Source organism: Pochonia chlamydosporia, chromosome 2, assembly GCF_001653235.2.
Source record: "Pochonia chlamydosporia 170 chromosome 2, whole genome shotgun sequence".
In the NCBI taxonomy this organism is placed as follows: domain Eukaryota; kingdom Fungi; phylum Ascomycota; class Sordariomycetes; order Hypocreales; family Clavicipitaceae; genus Pochonia; species Pochonia chlamydosporia.
In genome coordinates, this window is record NC_035791.1 from 6,129,758 (window position 1) to 6,147,217 (window position 17,460).

The following is a 17,460-nucleotide window of genomic DNA, read 5'->3' on the forward strand; positions in this document are numbered from 1 at the left end:
TCAGGTAGGCGACCGGACAGTAGCTGCGCAAATATCCTTGGCAAAGGGCCACTGCAGAAAACATATCAAGAAAAGTATATTGTTTACTATCACATCTGCCTCGACGACGAATTAAAAATGACACGAGCGGACCAAACAAAATGCGGTATTTTTCTGATCAGCATGTTCTGGGCAACAACTTGAACAACAAGGACAGGACGCCAAGAAGGACTGAATAAGCTTAAATTATGATGACGTCCTTTCATATTAGATAAAGGCCGAGACTTAAGTCAGATTGGTTATGCAGTCGCTAACGTCGTTTGGTGTTCAGCTATTAGCGACAAATGCGGCAATTAGAACGAATCGGAAGCCGCAAATTAAATTACATTCATAGACAAGGATTACCAGCACTGCCGAGTACCGTTTACCGTTCCTGGAATCCTGGGCCACTTGCGCGTCGTTCCTGTAAAATACACTCTAAAATACGTCACGTCGAGACGCGAGCCAAATAATGCGATTAGAAAAGCAAGCCAACAGGACCCCGAGCATTCCGAAAACGACCAACTTCGGTTCCTACAGGCAGTGGTGTGATGTGGTGAACGTAATTACATGGCTCAGGCAGAATTCGTATGTGCTTCGTATTCGGTGACCTACACGGAAATCAGTATATAAGAAGAGCAAACCAGATTGATATCCATCTCAGTCACACTCAATCTACACCACTACCCTATTCACTAGTCACTAACTTTCCACAATGGTCAAAATATATCTTGTTGCTCAACTTCTGGCGATTGGTGCACTTGGCGCCAAATGTCCTCCTCCAGGTCCTCTTCTTCCACCACCCGCGATGCCTTCGCAATTTGATCCCGCCGGCCTACAAAACACCATAAATCGCTTGGTCAGCAATAGCCGTAAATCTTGGAACGCGTCCACAAATTCATTCTCATTTGCCCTGTCGTCCACCAACAACACGTTCTTTGAGTATCATCACGCCGCCAAGGTCAGAGACCCGACCGGCACCAAGAACATCACTGGGGATTCAGCGTACCGCATAATGAGCATCACGAAATTAATCCACACATTGACGCTTCTGCTCACTAAGCCTTATTCTTTGGACACGGAAATTTCTAATTACTTGCCCGAGTTGGAAGGGGTTAAGAAATATGAGGGAGTGACTTTGAGAATGCTGGTTTCTCATTCGGGTGGTGTGCCCAGAGATGGTGAGTCTTACAAAGAGTAAAAGAAAACAGGCAAATATGTGCTAACAAATCAGCCAATGCTGTTGACCTATTTCTCATGGACGGTGAGAACCTTCAAAAGGCTGGGTTTCCGACTCCAGACCCGAAAGATGTTCCCAAATGCGATTATATTGGACTCGGACCATGCAGTCGAGAAAGTAAGTGTCGATACGGCCTCTAAGATGCGCTCATCTAACAAGACATAGCCTTCTTCGAAAATTTACAGCGGGATAAGCTAGCTCTCATGCCCGGCCAATCGACAGGGTACTCCAACCAGGCATTCGTTCTGCTCGGCATGGTCCTGAAGAACATGACTGGTAAATCGTTCCCAGAGTTGCTTCGCGAGAAGATTACCCAGCCTCTAGGCATGTCCGTGACAGGATTGAACCCCCCAGAACGGTCTCGCGGTGTCATTCCCATCGCACCGGGTAACGTGTTCTGGGGCTATGACATTGGCAACTACAACTTGTAAGTCAGTTATACACCAAAACCGCAACCGTTGCTAACCTTGACAGGACCGCCGGTTTGTATTCAACGCCCAACGAACTCCTCACACTCGCCCGCGGCATCATGAACCACAAACTTCTCTCACCAGCCGCTACTAGACAATGGATGCGCCCCGGTGGGTTTGCCGGCTCGTATACCACTGCCGTAGGTGCTGCCTGGGAAATCTACCGCGTCTCATACAAAGATCGCCCCATCGACATCTACACCAAGAATGGCGGCATGCCCGGCTGGTCCGCGTACCTGGTCTTTGTGCCAGAGTACAATATCGCAGGCGCGATTAATTCATGTGGCGACGAACCCGACGGTCCTGCTAATGACATGTTGGATTTGCTCGCTTCGTCTGTCATCCCGACTGTGGATTCTCTAGCCAGGAAGCAGGCTCGCGTTTACGTCGGTCGGTATACTGGGCCCTCCAAGTCTAGTCTTGAGCTTGCCATTGATGACGGGCCTGGGTTGCGTATCAAGACGTGGACTAATAATGGCAAGTCTATCCTGGATGTTTTGGCGGCGGAGAATGGCGTAAAAGTGAAAGACATCGACGTCCGTTTATATCCTGTTGGTGAAGGGAATCGGTGGAGAATGGCTGTCGAAAAAGTTAACATCCGGCCTGATAAGATCAGTGTTCCGAGCGAGGCTTGTCATAATTGGGTCTGGGTAGATGCGAAGCGTTATGCTAGCTATCCCGTGGATGAGTTTACATTTGAAGTACAGGGCGGACGGGTTGTTGGTGTGAAGAATAGCGGTTTGAGGGCCAGCTTGACCAAGGAGTGATGTTTTGTATCTAGTCCGTACCTACGGAGTATAGTTTTGGTCAATAGAATTCGAGAATACAAAAGAAGGTTGTGTCTTGCGACTTCATCGAGTAAGACATGCTGTATTGTGTCTCAGATGTGAGGGACCAGTTAAGTCATGGTTCATAGCAGCTGTCTCATCATCGAGTCGATTGCAACTCAACCGCTTCTCGTCGGTAACAGGTCATGCCGAAAAGCGGTAAGAACGTCTTCAAAAGAGCGATCCCTTCTCGCATCCTTCCATACAACGACGCAATCCACTTTGGCGCCCTGCCGTCCAGTTGTATGTGGAACACGGCTGCGTGAAGCGGTGTAGACAACGACCATACGAGACTTGTGTAACTTGTGTTCGTGTGTTTGCGTTGTGGTGGCTTACAAAGTTATTCTTTTCGCAAAATTTTCTAGCGACTTCAAACGAAGTGCCTTTAAGCAAAGCGACGTAAACAAACTTGTTCTACCTTCGGCGTTTGATCGTTGGGTTGCGTGAGCTTGATGAGAACTTGTTTCCAGACAACACCTTGTCTTGCTTTCCTCAACATCGTCGTGACAAACTTGATCAGAATCACCAGAATCACATGGGTGTCGATATTCACCAAGAAAAGTCAGTGGATAGACTACAATCTTCCGCGGGTATTTGATGTCCAAGCTTCCTAATATATACTAGACTCTGCGCTTAATACGCCATCCACGTCAGTATACAAGGAGTTCCCAATCAAAATAAAAAAAAATTGACAAACGCTCCATTGCGCCATATCATAATCCGTTTCCATGAGCCCTAAATCATTTCCTGCATGTCGCCATGCTTCGTAACAGTCACCAAAATCCTGCCGTTAATGGCCACGCCCTTGCCCTGTGCCTATAGTAGAAACCACTTGTATCCATCCGCATCACACCGACTTCTTGTATACAATCTCGTACACCATGCTCCAACATCTACAGCTTACCGCTCCGTATCTCCTTCTCGAAAATCTTCACTCCCCATACATCATAGAACTGCAAGGGCCCAACCGTTTTAAATCTCAGTCGAGATCCACTGTCCATGCCTTCGCTTTCGCTCTCACTTTCCGAGTCCAGTCCGTCTAGCGGTATCACAGGATAGGCTTGTGACAAGCTGCTGTTGAATGATACATGAGCTTTATCCTTTCCCTTCTCCTTTGTCCTGTTCATGGGTTCGTGAGAAGACAGGTCTGCAGACGAATCAGATGGTCGGACGACTCGATCGACCCGGTCATCCTCCATAGCTATCCATTCCAGTTTCAGCTCCGGGTGGTGGGAGAGATTATCGACGATAAATCGTAGTATTTCCCGCATGACCCAGATACATGTGTCATTATTCTTAAAGTGGAGAATATTAATTGCTCGGAGATTGATCAGGCCAGAGAAATACTGCATAAATGCATGCTATGGAATGGTCAGCTATTGGTTCCGTCTTTATGCGTCTGTATTTTTTTGGGTTGCCAAGTCCTACAGTACTTACCACAGCGTGTATGTTCATACTCAGTGCAAGTTCTTCGAGCTTAACACCTCGAGTGCAAATGAGTATCATTGTCTTTTCATTTGCGTCCCAGTTTGGCCCGTTGGATTCGTCTTTAATCATGAGTCGTTTAAGCGTCGGCATGTGCTTCTTGAGCACCAGACGACGAATCTGATCTATCGAAGTCGCGTTACGTGGAGCAAAGCTTTCCGGCTTGTGCTTTATACTGCGTTCCAGCATAAACAGATCGTCCAGTCGCGGAAGTTGTGCCATACAGGTCAAAAAGGAAGCAGAGACGTGATCCGTGTAAACGCTTCGCAACGCAATAGGGCGAAACTTTTGTTCCTTTGTAAGCATGGACCATATGGGTGCCTGGTTGCCAACATTGATGAGAGTCAATTCCTTTATGCTCGCAACGTCGATGGCTTGCGACAAGACTGATGCTTTAACGGGGACGAGGCAAATTTTTAGCGTTTCAATTGACATTCCCCTTGTTTGCCGTGCATACTTGTCCATGCTCTGCTTCAAATTCTCACCTTTCTGGGCATCTGGTGCATCCAAAAGGTCTTCGATTTCGGATTCGAGCACTCTAATCTCATTGGACACTTCTATCGCACTCCGGTTCAGAAGTGCCAGCTCGGCGTCCAATGCGCTTGCAATTGTAGAGCTGCTCTCATTCACCCTCTCGTCGCGGATTTCAAGAACCCTTTGCCCGACCTCAAAAACTAACCGGTGGAGCTGTACCAACTTGTCGAGAATGGCTTCACGATCCGCCTTTCCGGGTTTGGAGTAATCTTTCACATCGTCCCGGTCAGCTTGTTTTGTTTGCGGATTCAATTTTGCGGGAGATTCGAAAGCACTGTTTGATTCGCCACATGACGTGGTTAATCCGGATCGTATCACCAAGCTTTTTCCCGATGCTGGAGTGTCCGCCGGCTGCTGGTCGTCAAATTCGTCAATGTGTTCATCCAGGGTCTCCAGATGCTCAATATCAATATCGTCTGGGGATAATTCCTCTCCGATTTGCGATTTCCGTGTTGCCCTGCGTTCCTCTGACGGGTCCTTCGTCGTCAACTGTTGTTGGTCAGGAACCCCAGTTAGAGCAGTCACATCACCCTCTGAGGCCCCGGCTTGGTTGGCATCAATGTTCAGGCCCGTCTTCAAGGTATCTGGCGAAGAAGTTGGATGCTGTAGACTTGACTCTCCAGTCCCTTTTTCGGCGTGGTTGACATCATCTTTCACATCTTGGTTCGTGGGATCCGACTCGACGTATTTTCGCGCAGCTTTCTCAATAATATCAAGGATTTCTTGTTGTGAAATTGAAAACTCTTTGGAGCCATTCATAACCGCCATTAGCCTAGTAGATGCTGTTCGAATTGACGAAATGAACTCAGAGCGAGGGTCCCCTACTAGAGGTTGCGAGTCTCCGACTGCCGAATTAGACCTTGGTTGCAGGTTCAGAGAAGTGTTCAAGTGCATTGGTGATTTCTTGACCAAATGGGGTTCTTCGATGTCGAAAATCTTGTTCAGGATCAATTCATGTAGCTTTCTCTCCTCCTGAGCTCGAAACACCTTTGCTGGACCAGTGGCATCATAGTTAGTGGCATTGTCTGATGTTGGGACTACCTGAAACTCATCATCGACGTCTGAGTCATCAGCGTCCGAATCTGCTGGAGGTCTTCTTGCTTGCTGCGCCAAAGAATCGGACAAGGACAGTTGGAGTTCCTTAATCGTGGAAAAGGAGTTTTTGACGCAGGTTTTAAGCTCGGGAATAATGTCAAGATTGTCGATATCTAGGACAGATAGGCTCCTCAGGGCTTTGAATCCTGACAGAGTCGAGGGCTCACTGGTGTCCGAAGACCTCTTTCCCAGTTTGCCTTTCGGGGGAGGTCGCGATGAAGGTGGTAGTAGAGCTGGCGGTGGACCTGGCGGTGGACTACCTGGCGGCGGTAGAGATACTGGCAGTGGTGGACCGAGCGGTTGGAGAGGAGGGATCGTGTCAGGCCAGTGGCCATTTGGTTGGTGGTGGGTTTGGCTGTCAACTGTGACAGGTAAAGGCGGTGGCGGCATATAATAGGAGCCTCCAGCCTGCAAGCGGAGATGTACTCTTTTGAGCGATCTGATGCGGTGCAGCTGTGCGTACACGGGTCTACTGAGCTCGACGCGAATATTCCACCTAGTGATCCGACGTAGCACAAAGGTCAGCACAAATGGGTCTTGCCTCCGGGACAGCATACATGGCTTATGCCGCTTGTGCACCCAAGCGCGGGGGAAGGCTCACCGGAAAGACTCCAGGGAGTGCGCTCGTTTCAAGGTTAGGTAAAGCAGGGTATTGAGGAACTTGCCGCAGCTAGCGCTGTAAAGGTAAGGCTGATAAGAATGCTCTCCTTTGATACCGGCGCTTAAGGTATCCATGGAGAGATCCTTGAGGTGCTTGGCGTAGTTGTATTCACTAGTGGTAAATGTATCGAGGCCGCCAGCCAGGCCATCAATCGGGGAATCAAAGTTGATGTCATCGTCATCAGGGAAGATGATGTGGAAGTTGCGATAGAGCTGAGCGGCGGCCAGCTCATGGAATCGCTTAGACACCAGCGCTAGGCAGATGAGGTCGCCTTGAGAGCACTATTACGACGACGACGATGATGGTAGTCAGTAGGCATACTTAATCAACAAATTAAGGTCAAGGATTTCGGGGCAAATTGGCTGTTGATGAAACTATGCCACAGGAAGCGAAAGCGAGCTGGATGAACTGTGGCCAGCCAGATGCCCGGATGCCGACTTACATGAGAGACTATTTCGCGCTGTGTTTCTGCTGGCAGGTCGAGGATTGTGATTGTTGTCTTGGATGCTTCAGATGTTGCGGCCGCTGCAGCCTCGCCGCCGGTTGTTGTTGTCGTCGCCATGATGTCTGATGGTTGGGAACGAACAAAGTGGCGGAACCGGCGTTTGAGGGGCAGCTGCGCGAGAGTGACAATGAAGCGGTGCCAATCGTCAATGAGCCAAGAGCAAGGCAAAAGCTCAGTCTAGAGCCAGTGACGTGGTAAAAGAAGCTGGCGACGCAGACGCAGATACGACAGAATAGCCGTACTTGCGACGCCAGCGGGAAAGATTGGTGTATGCGCAAAGGCAGGCCGTCAGGACTCAAGAGACACAAGGACGAGGATCCCGAACAGCGCAGATGTTGTGGAAGTTGGCAAAAGCTGAGAGCAGAGCCATCAAATCGAGGGCAGACAAAGAAGACCCGGTACTAACGGCCAATCGACCCACCCCCGGCCTGGAGCTCAATCGAAGCGCCCGTCAATGCATGCACTGTCGTCCGTACAATGCAGGCAATGGAGTCGCTTGGGCTGTTAGTTCGTCCGCCTCTTGACCTCAACCGTCTCCGCTCACGCCTCCGGCTTTGGTCTGGGCCAGCATGGGCATGGGATGCATCTGTTGGCTGGATCCGGCTGCTGGTGGTGGTAGTAGTAGTGGTGGTGGGCGGGGCGAGTCAATGGTGCTCAAAGTTGGCTGGCTAATCTCTGGGACATCGGGATTCGGGTCTGAACTGACTAACGACGGCGTAGCATCTTGTCTTTGATCGGCTGATCTGCCCGCACTGGACTGCTCAACAAATAGTTTTGTCAGCGTGGGAGGGAGGCGGAGAGCTGCAACAAGTGGTTAGCATCGTTCACTGCCAGTCCTTGTTTCAACGACAGCTGAACACGGCCTAGAGTGTTTGCTTTTTGGTCAAGGTTATGCACAATTCTTAAAGTGGAATAAGTAGAACCAACAGCCGAGATGGCTCAACTGACCTGAAGACGAGATGTGCAGCATTGCACCGCATGGCCACGCATGTCACAAGTCACAGCGTCCCCAATGTCTCGGTGTTGCATGTCCCTCTGTGGTGGGTCAGAGATCCCGATGCTGGCGGTTGCGGCACAGTTGTTATTAGTTCCAAAGGGAGACTTGACATCTTAAATGACGATACCAAACACGAGATGTTGGTGTCAACGGTTGTAGTGATCAGTGTGAAGAAGAATTTGCTATTTCTCGCGCTTCGCTACTACTTCGACACGACTGCTCCTTCCTTCCTTTTTCAAAGGTGCCTTGGTTGTAGGGTAGCTTGATGACCGTTGTTGGCAACACCTTGGCCATTTGAGATTGCATCACAACAACGTAATGATGGAGCAATGACTAAGAACACGATAAATGTTTGCATTACTTGGCTGAGAAGCTTAGTTGAAAACCCGTATTCGTCTCAACGAGGAAACAAAAGGCAGAAGTGGCCCAGAAGTGAAGCTGGCCGACCACGTTGCGCAAAACCACAGCCCCCTCCCCCCGCATGGGCTTATCCCACCAGACTTCCTCAAATATCTTTCTACCGATTGATTTATGCAGATCCATCATCTGATCCTACAGCTTCTCGTTTCTATCCTGTTTATACAGTAACACGCCCATCATTACTACTTTCTATCGACAACAACCTGACAATAGCATCACAGCCGCAGCCGGTTCCGCTTCCGCAGGGATTCAAGGGGTTCGCCTCCACACACTGACGATCTGACCCCACAGGGCGGTGCAAGGTCCAAGCCATCTTCTGGCCAGAGAGAACAGCAGGTATCAAATTCTGGGATAAATGAGACGATTCCTTCACTTCAGGAGACAAGTATTCTGCTGTAAAATCCATCGAGACGAAAATTGGCCGCGCTCGACTCTCTGCGGCTCTGCGAATGAGTCACCAAGAAACTCGCTAACCCATGCAGGTAACCCCTTTTCGATATCGCCGATGAGCATTTCGAAACCAAACAGACTATTGTTGGTCCAACCATCCAATCTATCGACACGATTTCAGGCACCACAACGTCCCCACTTCATGCGTTATTGAAGGCTCCATGCCGGACGGCCGTCTGTTGCAAAGAGATCCGGTCGACTAGCGTGGTGCCTTTCTGACTGCACAAGCCAGTCAGCCTCATCCTGGTCCAGACAATTGTTTAAGACCCACGGCATCCCATCTGTTCTCGGCTGCAACACTTCCAGTTCCTCGATATTCGAGGGCTTCTGTGCCGTTTTCTTTCATCTTCAATCATGGCAGACACAGAGGAGCCTCGATTCAACACTCTCGCCGAGAGGATTGCTGCCCTCAACAAGCAGAAGAACTTCAATGGCAATGGCTCTGCAGAGCCACCACGCAAGCGGCCCCCACCACCAGCACCTCCAGTTCGACCAACAAATCCGAAAAGAAGCGAAACTGCTCCAGTGCCTGCAAATACGGCCAGCGAATCCCCTCAACCGTCAGTCCCTACAAGGCCAGTAAGAGGAAATGGACCTCCTCCACTACCTCGACGAGATACCCAGACGTCAATCGCCAGCAATGAATCCTCAGCGACCAAAGTCGCATCCCTTCCCCCTCCATTGCCAGGAAGAGCAGCAACCTCTCAGACTCCTCCTGCCTTGCCTCGACGGACTTCAACGCAGTCAAATACATATCTTTCCACGCGCCGGAACTCGGGCTCTTCCGAGATTTCGCAACATTCAACTCTATCAACGTCGTCATTAGGGCGAACGACATCATCAAACACAAGCTACACATCCAATGGAAGCGCAACACGAAAGATGATGGCGCCTGCTACTTGCGATCCGGCAAATTTGCCTCCTCTCCCTCCGTCGAAACGTGAGCTAGAAGCCAAGGCTAAGGAGGCCGCGGCTCAAGAATTCGCAATCAAGGACGCAGCCGCAAAAGACTACAGAGTCAAGCAAGCCGCCAAAGCCCAGGAAGCCCGAGCTGAGAGTTACACGCCATCTCCAGTACAGCCTGCTCGACCAAGTTTACCACCACGGCTTCCATCAAGACCCGCCAAGCCTCCTACTCCAGCGTCAGCTCAATCAATTCCTGCCTCAGACGCCGAGGCTGAAGAAGTTAAGCCAGCTCCCCGCAAACTTCCATTCGGCACCATCAAGGGATTCTCTACGGGGCAAGCAGCGAAAGCGCCGACGCTGCCAAACCAGCGACCACAAATTCCTTCCAGACCATCTGCCGATTCCGAGGTCAACGGGAACGATACGCCGCCTCCGGTGCCGCTGTCTTCGAGGCCCTCAGCGGCGCAGATCCAAGCTGCGTCAGCCCGGGCTACAACTGCCACAACAAACGGTGAGAACAAGGCCAACAGCACCATTGGATGCTGGGTGTGCCGAGATTGGAGTGGTCCAGACACCGTGGCAGCACAGTTTCCACGGCAATCCCTACCTCGTAATGATCCCGTCGGCCATCTTGCTCGAGGTTTGTGCGATCCATTTCCATCGTATGACGACAAGGCAAGAGCCATTTTTACATGGTGTCATCACAACATATCCTACGATACTGTATCCTTCTTTGGCAACAATGTGAGGCACATGTCTGTCGAAGACACTATCTTCAGCGGCTTAGCAGTGTGTCAAGGCTACGCAGAGGCATTCAAAGCCGTTGCCAACAGAGCAGGGCTGGAGTGCGTGGTTGTTGGTGGACATGGGAAGGGCTTTGGCTATGCGCCTTTGAAGAAGGGCGAGCGCCCACCGCCAGCAAAGCCCGACGGACACGCTTGGAATGCTGTCCGAGTAGATGGTGGTTTCTGGAAGCTTATCGATGCCTGTTGGGGAGCCGGGCACATATGCGAAGCTGCAAGCTTGTACAAGAAGGAGTTCTCTCCTCGCGAGTTTACTTTGACTAATGAAAAATTTGGTCTCCGACACTTTCCCCAGGACTCCCGCCTTCAATACAGGGGTGACGGGCGCACAATATCCTGGGAAGAGTACTACACTGGAGGGATGGATGGCGAGCCACACCAATGGTATGGCACCGGGAATAACGAGGGCATTGCGGAGGATTCGGTGGAGCCCAAGGCTCGTGACATTTCTGTGTACAGCGGCCAAATCGTTCGTTTCCAATTCTCCCACGTTTGCGAGCACTGGACCTCAGAGAAGGCTGGGCTGGGTAAGCCTGCCCTGTTCCTGCTCAGTATCCATGGAGTTGATGGACGGAAAGATGAGACCATCCCGATTGAGACCAACGGCTACTGGAACTGGGTGGATGTCAATGCCCGAGACCTGGGAGCGCCGGGTCAAACTGTGGAAATTCTCAAACTCGAGACGATGGACAACAGGGATGCTCGGGGCGTCACGGCACAAGAGTTTCAATCGAAGAAGGGCAGAGTAGGGATGTCGTGGTCCTACATTGCCAAGTGGAATTTGGTATAATGAGTTATGAACAATTTTACGACGGTCAGCAAACGGTTATTGGGATTGGGGCAGTATACATACACTTGCTCGCATGGCGTTTGGGGTCCTAAGATGATAGCATTAATACACCTGGGTCCTTGAGTTGGTACAAGATGTGGCGGGGCTTGATACGACGGCTGGGAGAGGATGTTTCATGCCCATGGTATGCGTCTGATGTAGACTGAATAAAATGACTGCTCTGATATTCAAATTCTTATATTCCAAATGCAACGCTATGATCTGAATTAGGCGGTACACAAACTCTGACGGGGGAGTAAGTTCAAAGCTTCCTTGCATTCTATGTACCACATGCATAACGAAGGACTCACTTTTAGGCTCTCAACATTACAAATTCAGGGGGAATCGCCTTCTCATCCGCCCACCATATCTATATATCAACGCCGGGATCGGAATCAAGGCTATCGAAATGAACCCCAACACCGAGGCACCCCAGCCAACTCCCAGACTCCTAAACATCTGTGGTCCAGCCAGCGGCAAGAAAGCACCAACCGTACTTCTCAACACCGAAAACGCAGCGAGTCCCGATGCAGCATACTGCGGATACGCGTCCACAATGTACGCCTGGATGGGCAGCCAAACACCAATAATACCAAAGCCAAACGGAACCAGACCAATAATGGGAACGATCCAGTGTGCTGCCTTGTCAGCAGACCACCCGAACCAGAAGAATGTAACAGGCATAGCGAGCGCAAACCAGATACAATCCGGGAGCCGCATCTCCGGCTCGTACACCCCATTATTGGCCTTTGTCATTCGCACGACCGTCTTGTCGGAGAGCGTGTAAAAGAGACCCAGGCCGAACATGTACCCTACCAGCAGGGAGAGATAGACCAACCCCGTGATGCCAATGGAAAAGTGGTACGTATCCTGGAAGACGGGCGGGATGGTATTGAAGAGGAGATAGAGACAGCCATACGCAAAGGCTATATACAGCGAAACGCTAAAGATGATTGCCGAAGTAAAGAGCATTTTGAACGGGCGAACAAGTCCATTCATCAGAATCTGGTTCTTCGTCAATGGCGGAGCATCTGGATTGAAGTAGCAGCTCTGTAACTCTGGACGATTCAACTCGACTCGCAGCTTTCGAACCTTGCGCTCAATAAGAACCTGGTGATTCGTCTCACGGTTGATAAACACCATGGCAATAACTGTGCTCGTCGCCGGGATGAAGGATATCCAATTCACCCACCGCCACCCAATGGTCTGCGAGACAAACGCTCCCACAAGAGGCCCCAACGTCGGGCCAAACATCGGTCCCAGCATCCATATCGTCATCGCACGACCTCGCTCACTCACAGGAAACATATCCGCGATCAAAGCACCACCGATAGTCGTACACGCCGACCCGCCAATACCACACATGAACCGAAAAAAGATGAGCAGGTCCAGCGACGGGGCGAGCGCACACCCAATCAGCCACACGCAGAAAAAGGCATTTGCAGAAATGAGGATAACATTGCGGCCGTAGATCTCAGACAGCGGCGACAGAAACAGCGGGCCAACGGCGTAGCCAAGCACGAAGATGGACACCGGCATAGATCCCTTGGTGATGTCCGTCTCGTGGTATTCTTTTTCTAAGGATCCCAGTGCCGGTGCGAGAATGGACGACGCAAACGGCGACATGAACGTGATGATGGAGAGGAGCGCCACGAGCAGCCATTTTCGAAAGGGCGAAAAGTTGAGTGGCATTTCGGGGTCCGTCTGGCTGTCCCATCCTATGATGCCTTTTGAGAGATCGGTGGTGGGGAGGATGGGCGGAGGGAGTTTCTCGCGGGTTTTGCGTTTGGAGAGTTTGCTGATGATGCTGTGCGACTTGTTGCTCGTGGTGGATTTGTGTGTTGGGATTTTGGTAATGGCCGTGGCCTGTGTTGGTTAGTTTCATGTGAATTGTTTAGTTTGGGACGCTTGAAGGTGCAATTTGTAAGTCAGTACAAAGGGTGTTTATACGTACTGCTTCGATATCTGCGTCGTTTTGGTCCGGTGGTGCAACTTCTGTTTCTTTAGACGGAGCTCCCGACTCTTTTGCATCCGGGTGAGCATCCTCCGTCACAGTTGAGGAGGAGTCATCTCGGGCTCCGGATCCCATGTATTCCTTCTCTTCTGCACCGGACACAGGCTTCGTTTCTTGAGCCATCGTCACTGCACTAACCACACAATGGATCGTTCCAGGTGTAAGAAGTCACAGTTTATTCAACATTTCCAGAAACAAACACCCCTCCCAGACCGGTGCCGTGGCTCGCACAACATATTAATGCACGGCAGGGACCATGTCCGCGGGCTGTATCTAGTCCGGATGACAATTTCGGGGGATCAGCACTACGCCCTGCCGCGAGCAACGAGCAACGCTGCCGGCCGGACATACTTGTCTAGCGGATTTATCCAAATTGGGGGTGGTTAACTCCGGCCGCGAGAGTGCACTTCCCTTTATGCATTGGACTGTTTCAACTAGTCAGTTTCTGGTTACGAGTCGTTGGTCGGCGTTTCTCGTTCTTGTATTTGATTGAGTGGTCGTGTCACTTTTCGTGTTGGGGGAATGACACGACTGTTGGTTAATTGGTAATATCCATTGGTTTACAATCGCGTGGGACAGACTTATGACTCTGGGGAAGATTATGTACGATTAGTATCAAGATGTGTGTGAACGGCTGAGTGACATCAAGTGACGGAAAAGTCGCGACACTGAGGATGTACTACGAGCCGAGTACGGAGTACATTCCGAGCAATTCTCAGGCTCTTCTGAAAACCATCCGGGCGTCAGCTTCATCCAACTGCTTGTTACGCTTATTTTCCGAATCCAAGCCCGCCAATCCACTGGTAAGACGCAAGGACGGCAAAGGCAGCTTCCGTCTTGGCTACAGGGCCTCATCACATTGTTTCTCGGCCGAAAGCCAGAAATTTGTCGGCCGTGACACCAAGTTTTGAGACATCAACTTACTGGTAGTCCATTGGAAGTTGCAAACATGTCAAGTGAATTCAGCGACATTTCCCATCCGCGTATTATAAATTGAGCTTCCCCGCGTCAATCGGCATCAGCACTAGAAAGTCTGAAGCAGCCAATGCAGCAAGGAGACAAGAGAGCGTTGGTGCAAAAGTCCGCGGACAATCCGGCGGGGAATCCCTGAGGCTTGCTCATCAACGCTTATGATCAGGTTGGACAGGGATTGCAAGTAGCGAAGTTGTCGGAAATATTCCATTGAGATGCAGATTCCAAATAGACATACAATTTGCATTTGTAGGTGCAGAGTGAGTACAACTGCCGCCGAGGACGACTCACACTGTATAATGAGAGGATAGTTCCATGTTCACCATGACCTCCGCAGTAGTGCTAGCTGCGGGCAAGTCGTGTTCAAGCATGTCTTACAGTTCTTTGCTCATTTTAGTCTTTCGTCTAATAAGCCAGTTGAAACTCGACCTTTCAGAAAAGAGGATAAACAACTCTTAGAGGCCACGAGTTCGCTAAGAGGAAGCTGGTGTAAGCTAATTGGTTGCTAAACAGCTCGTCCGAGACAGTTTCGGCCAAAAATGGACCAAAATGGACCGGAGATTAATGACCAAACAGGCTATTTGATGGGATTAGCCTGGCGTCTGGAACAAAAGATATTTCGGCTTAACATTAACAGATGACATAACCCAGAAGAAGGGACTGACACCCAGATACTTCAGTCAAACAAACGCTCATTACCTCCTGAGTCGAGGACCAACATGCGCCGAAGAAGTAACATGTAGATTGTTTCTGTGTGAGATTTTAGGCGAGATATTAATATGTGCACAGCCATAACAATCGTCACGCACGTCGCTAAAACGCGATATGCTTCACATCATCGCATAAGAGTCAATGTCAAACGTCAAAAAATCCAGACTTAATTACCCAGAATTAGATCGTCAATAAACCCACGCTAACCCCTGTCAAGACACGTGCAGCCACACCCGCGTTAATTAGCCCACCGCCACCAAACCTGCGCCAACCTGCCAGCTGCCAAAGCCACCGTGGCAGCTGCATCATCATCTTCATCATTTGCAACTTTGTCACAGCCGCATGGGCAAACTCTGCGCCAGTCACTCATTTACCTTTGATTCATCCAACTCTAACTTAGTCTCCTTCTTTCAATCGCATATAATTCTGTAACAACATTATTTCTTTGTCTTCCGTCCTTCTACGCACCCCCAGCAACCACTCCCGACACAAACAATTGTGATGCGGTAACTCAACACCATCGACCATCCATCCGTCCCAAATCAATATTCTCGCTCGCAGCCTCCATCGCCCAACATGCGCGCATCATCGCCCCCTACATCACCAACATCCCTCTCCCGCCGCGAGACCCTCACCCTCCTCATCCTCTCCGGCGCCTCGCTCTCCATCCTCCTCAACACCTTCCAAGGCGATGGCGAGCCCCTCATCGCGTCGCTCGCCCTCTCCATCCTCGCCTTCAGTCTCTGCTACGCCATGATCCGCTGGCTTGGCCCGACTTTTATGCGCGCAGGATTCCGCGGCCGCGATCTCTGCAAGACCACGCACGTCGAAATCCCCGAATGCATGGGCGCCGTCTGCGCCGCCGTCTACCTCCTCACCGTCATCGTCTTCATCCCCTTCCCCTTCTACAAGGATATTGTGGCCGCGACCTCTGGCGGCGGCAATCGCGACGTTGTGCTCGAGCAGGAACACTTCGACGAGGGTCGTTTCCTGCACCGGTTCCCTCACAATAAACTTGCCTCCTACCTCGGCGCCATTATATCCCTCCAGACCATCGCCATGCTTGGAATCGGCGACGACCTCTTCGACATTCGATGGCGACACAAGTGGTGGATTCCAGGACTAGCAAGCATCCCCCTGCTGGTGGTGTACTTTGTCGACTTCAACGTCACGTCCATCGTCATCCCCGTTCAGCTTCAGCCCTATCTCGGCGAGCTCTTCGACCTCGGCCCCCTATACTACGTCTACATGGCCTGCATAGCCATGTTCTGCCCCCAAAGCATCAACATGCTCGCCGGCATAAACGGCATCGAAGTATCCCAATGCCTCGTCATCGCCGTCCTCATCGCCTTCAACGACTGTCTGTACCTGTTCACGCCGTACCCCCATCCCGCCACCGACTCGCACCTCTTCTCGCTATACTTCCTCCTGCCCTGGATAGGCGTGTCCGCCGCCCTCCTCTACCACAACTGGTACCCTGCCAAAGTCTTCGTCGGCGACACGTACTGCTACTTTTCAGGAATGGTCTTCGCCGTCGTCGGTATACAGGGCCACTTCTCCAAAACCCTAGGTCTCCTCCTGGTACCCCAGTTCTTCAACTTTGCCTACTCGGTGCCCCAAGTTTTTGGATTGATTCCCTGTCCGCGCCACCGTCTCCCCAAATTCAACGCCCGAACCGGCCTCGTCGAACCATCCGTCACACCATGGAGCCCCGACCGCCAACCGCACCCGCTCGTAGCCCAGGGCCTACACATCCTAGGCAAGCTGCGACTGCTGAAAGTAACGACCGACGAAAAGGGCAACTTTGTCGAGACCAGCAATTTTACCCTGTTAAATCTGTGGCTGGTGTGGAGAGGGCCCCTCAGAGAAGATAGACTGGCCACTGAAATTACGCTGTTGCAGCTCTTTGTCGGGCTGTTTGGCTTGTTTGTCAGACACAAGTTGGCTCTGTTGGTCTTTAAGGAAGATAACTGGGGTACTACGGCCTATTAGACCTGTGATACGAAATTTGGTACTGAAAGTAGATGAGACGCGATAAAGAGCATATGAGAGCCATTGTATATAGCCAGACTATGTACCTGAATTGATACCCTTGGTGTACATTATTCATATCTAACACATATATGCCTCACACTAGTTCGAATTGCAACGTCAACGAACATATCTCACCAATACATGCTGCCAATTCACATGTCATAAACCCAGTCAGTCAGTACAGCACAGATTATTAAGACCCAAATGTCATCATATAGGAGAGGTTGGATGCTCTCATCCACAAATCCATTCATCTTCTCAACTAGTATCAGACGTACCAAGTCCTTCCTATCCGCAAGCAGACATTGCCAGTCCGCACTGTGAACCATACAAATACACGAAGTAGAAAAAGGGATATTATCAAAAAAGGAATCGACAAGCCAGTCATGTGTGAGTTGCCCCCAAATAAATAAATAAAAAACGCCCCTTCTCTTGAAAAGAAATAGCCTGCGTTCCTTTCGCACATTGCCATCTGTACAGCATGACAAA

At 50.6% G+C, this 17,460-nt stretch overlaps 5 protein-coding genes across 5 annotated transcripts; 3 read left to right on the forward strand and 2 right to left on the reverse strand.

The window, feature by feature from the left end:
• Positions 1 to 733: 733 nt before the first annotated feature.
• Positions 734 to 2,495, forward strand: VFPPC_03914 (beta-lactamase; the record flags this gene model as incomplete). Its single annotated transcript, XM_018283358.1, has 4 exons — positions 734 to 1,199; positions 1,253 to 1,375; positions 1,424 to 1,685; positions 1,733 to 2,495. 4 exons carry the CDS (start codon positions 734 to 736, stop codon positions 2,493 to 2,495), a joined length of 1,614 nt encoding a protein of 537 aa, XP_018137697.1.
• A 953-nt stretch (positions 2,496 to 3,448) lies between these two features.
• VFPPC_03915 (F-box domain-containing protein) lies at positions 3,449 to 6,892 on the reverse strand (the record flags this gene model as incomplete). The annotated part of the gene is made up of 4 exons (XM_018283359.1): positions 3,449 to 3,916; positions 3,993 to 6,165; positions 6,271 to 6,611; positions 6,773 to 6,892. 4 exons carry the CDS (start codon positions 6,890 to 6,892, stop codon positions 3,449 to 3,451), a joined length of 3,102 nt encoding a protein of 1,033 aa, XP_018137698.1.
• A 2,164-nt stretch (positions 6,893 to 9,056) lies between these two features.
• On the forward strand, positions 9,057 to 11,201 carry VFPPC_16851 (transglutaminase-like superfamily protein; the record flags this gene model as incomplete). Its single annotated transcript, XM_018294604.1, has 1 exon — positions 9,057 to 11,201. One exon carries the CDS (start codon positions 9,057 to 9,059, stop codon positions 11,199 to 11,201), a length of 2,145 nt encoding a protein of 714 aa, XP_018137699.1.
• Positions 11,202 to 11,567: 366 nt separating this feature from the next.
• On the reverse strand, positions 11,568 to 13,377 carry VFPPC_03916 (fluconazole resistance protein; the record flags this gene model as incomplete). Its single annotated transcript, XM_018283360.1, has 2 exons — positions 11,568 to 13,106; positions 13,195 to 13,377. 2 exons carry the CDS (start codon positions 13,375 to 13,377, stop codon positions 11,568 to 11,570), a joined length of 1,722 nt encoding a protein of 573 aa, XP_018137700.1.
• Positions 13,378 to 15,513: 2,136 nt separating this feature from the next.
• Positions 15,514 to 16,929, forward strand: VFPPC_03918 (UDP-N-acetylglucosamine-dolichyl-phosphate N-acetylglucosaminephosphate transferase; the record flags this gene model as incomplete). Its single annotated transcript, XM_018283361.1, has 1 exon — positions 15,514 to 16,929. The coding sequence occupies one exon, from the start codon at positions 15,514 to 15,516 to the stop codon at positions 16,927 to 16,929; it is 1,416 nt and encodes a 471-aa protein (XP_018137701.1).
• Between the last annotated feature and the right edge of the window lie 531 nt (positions 16,930 to 17,460).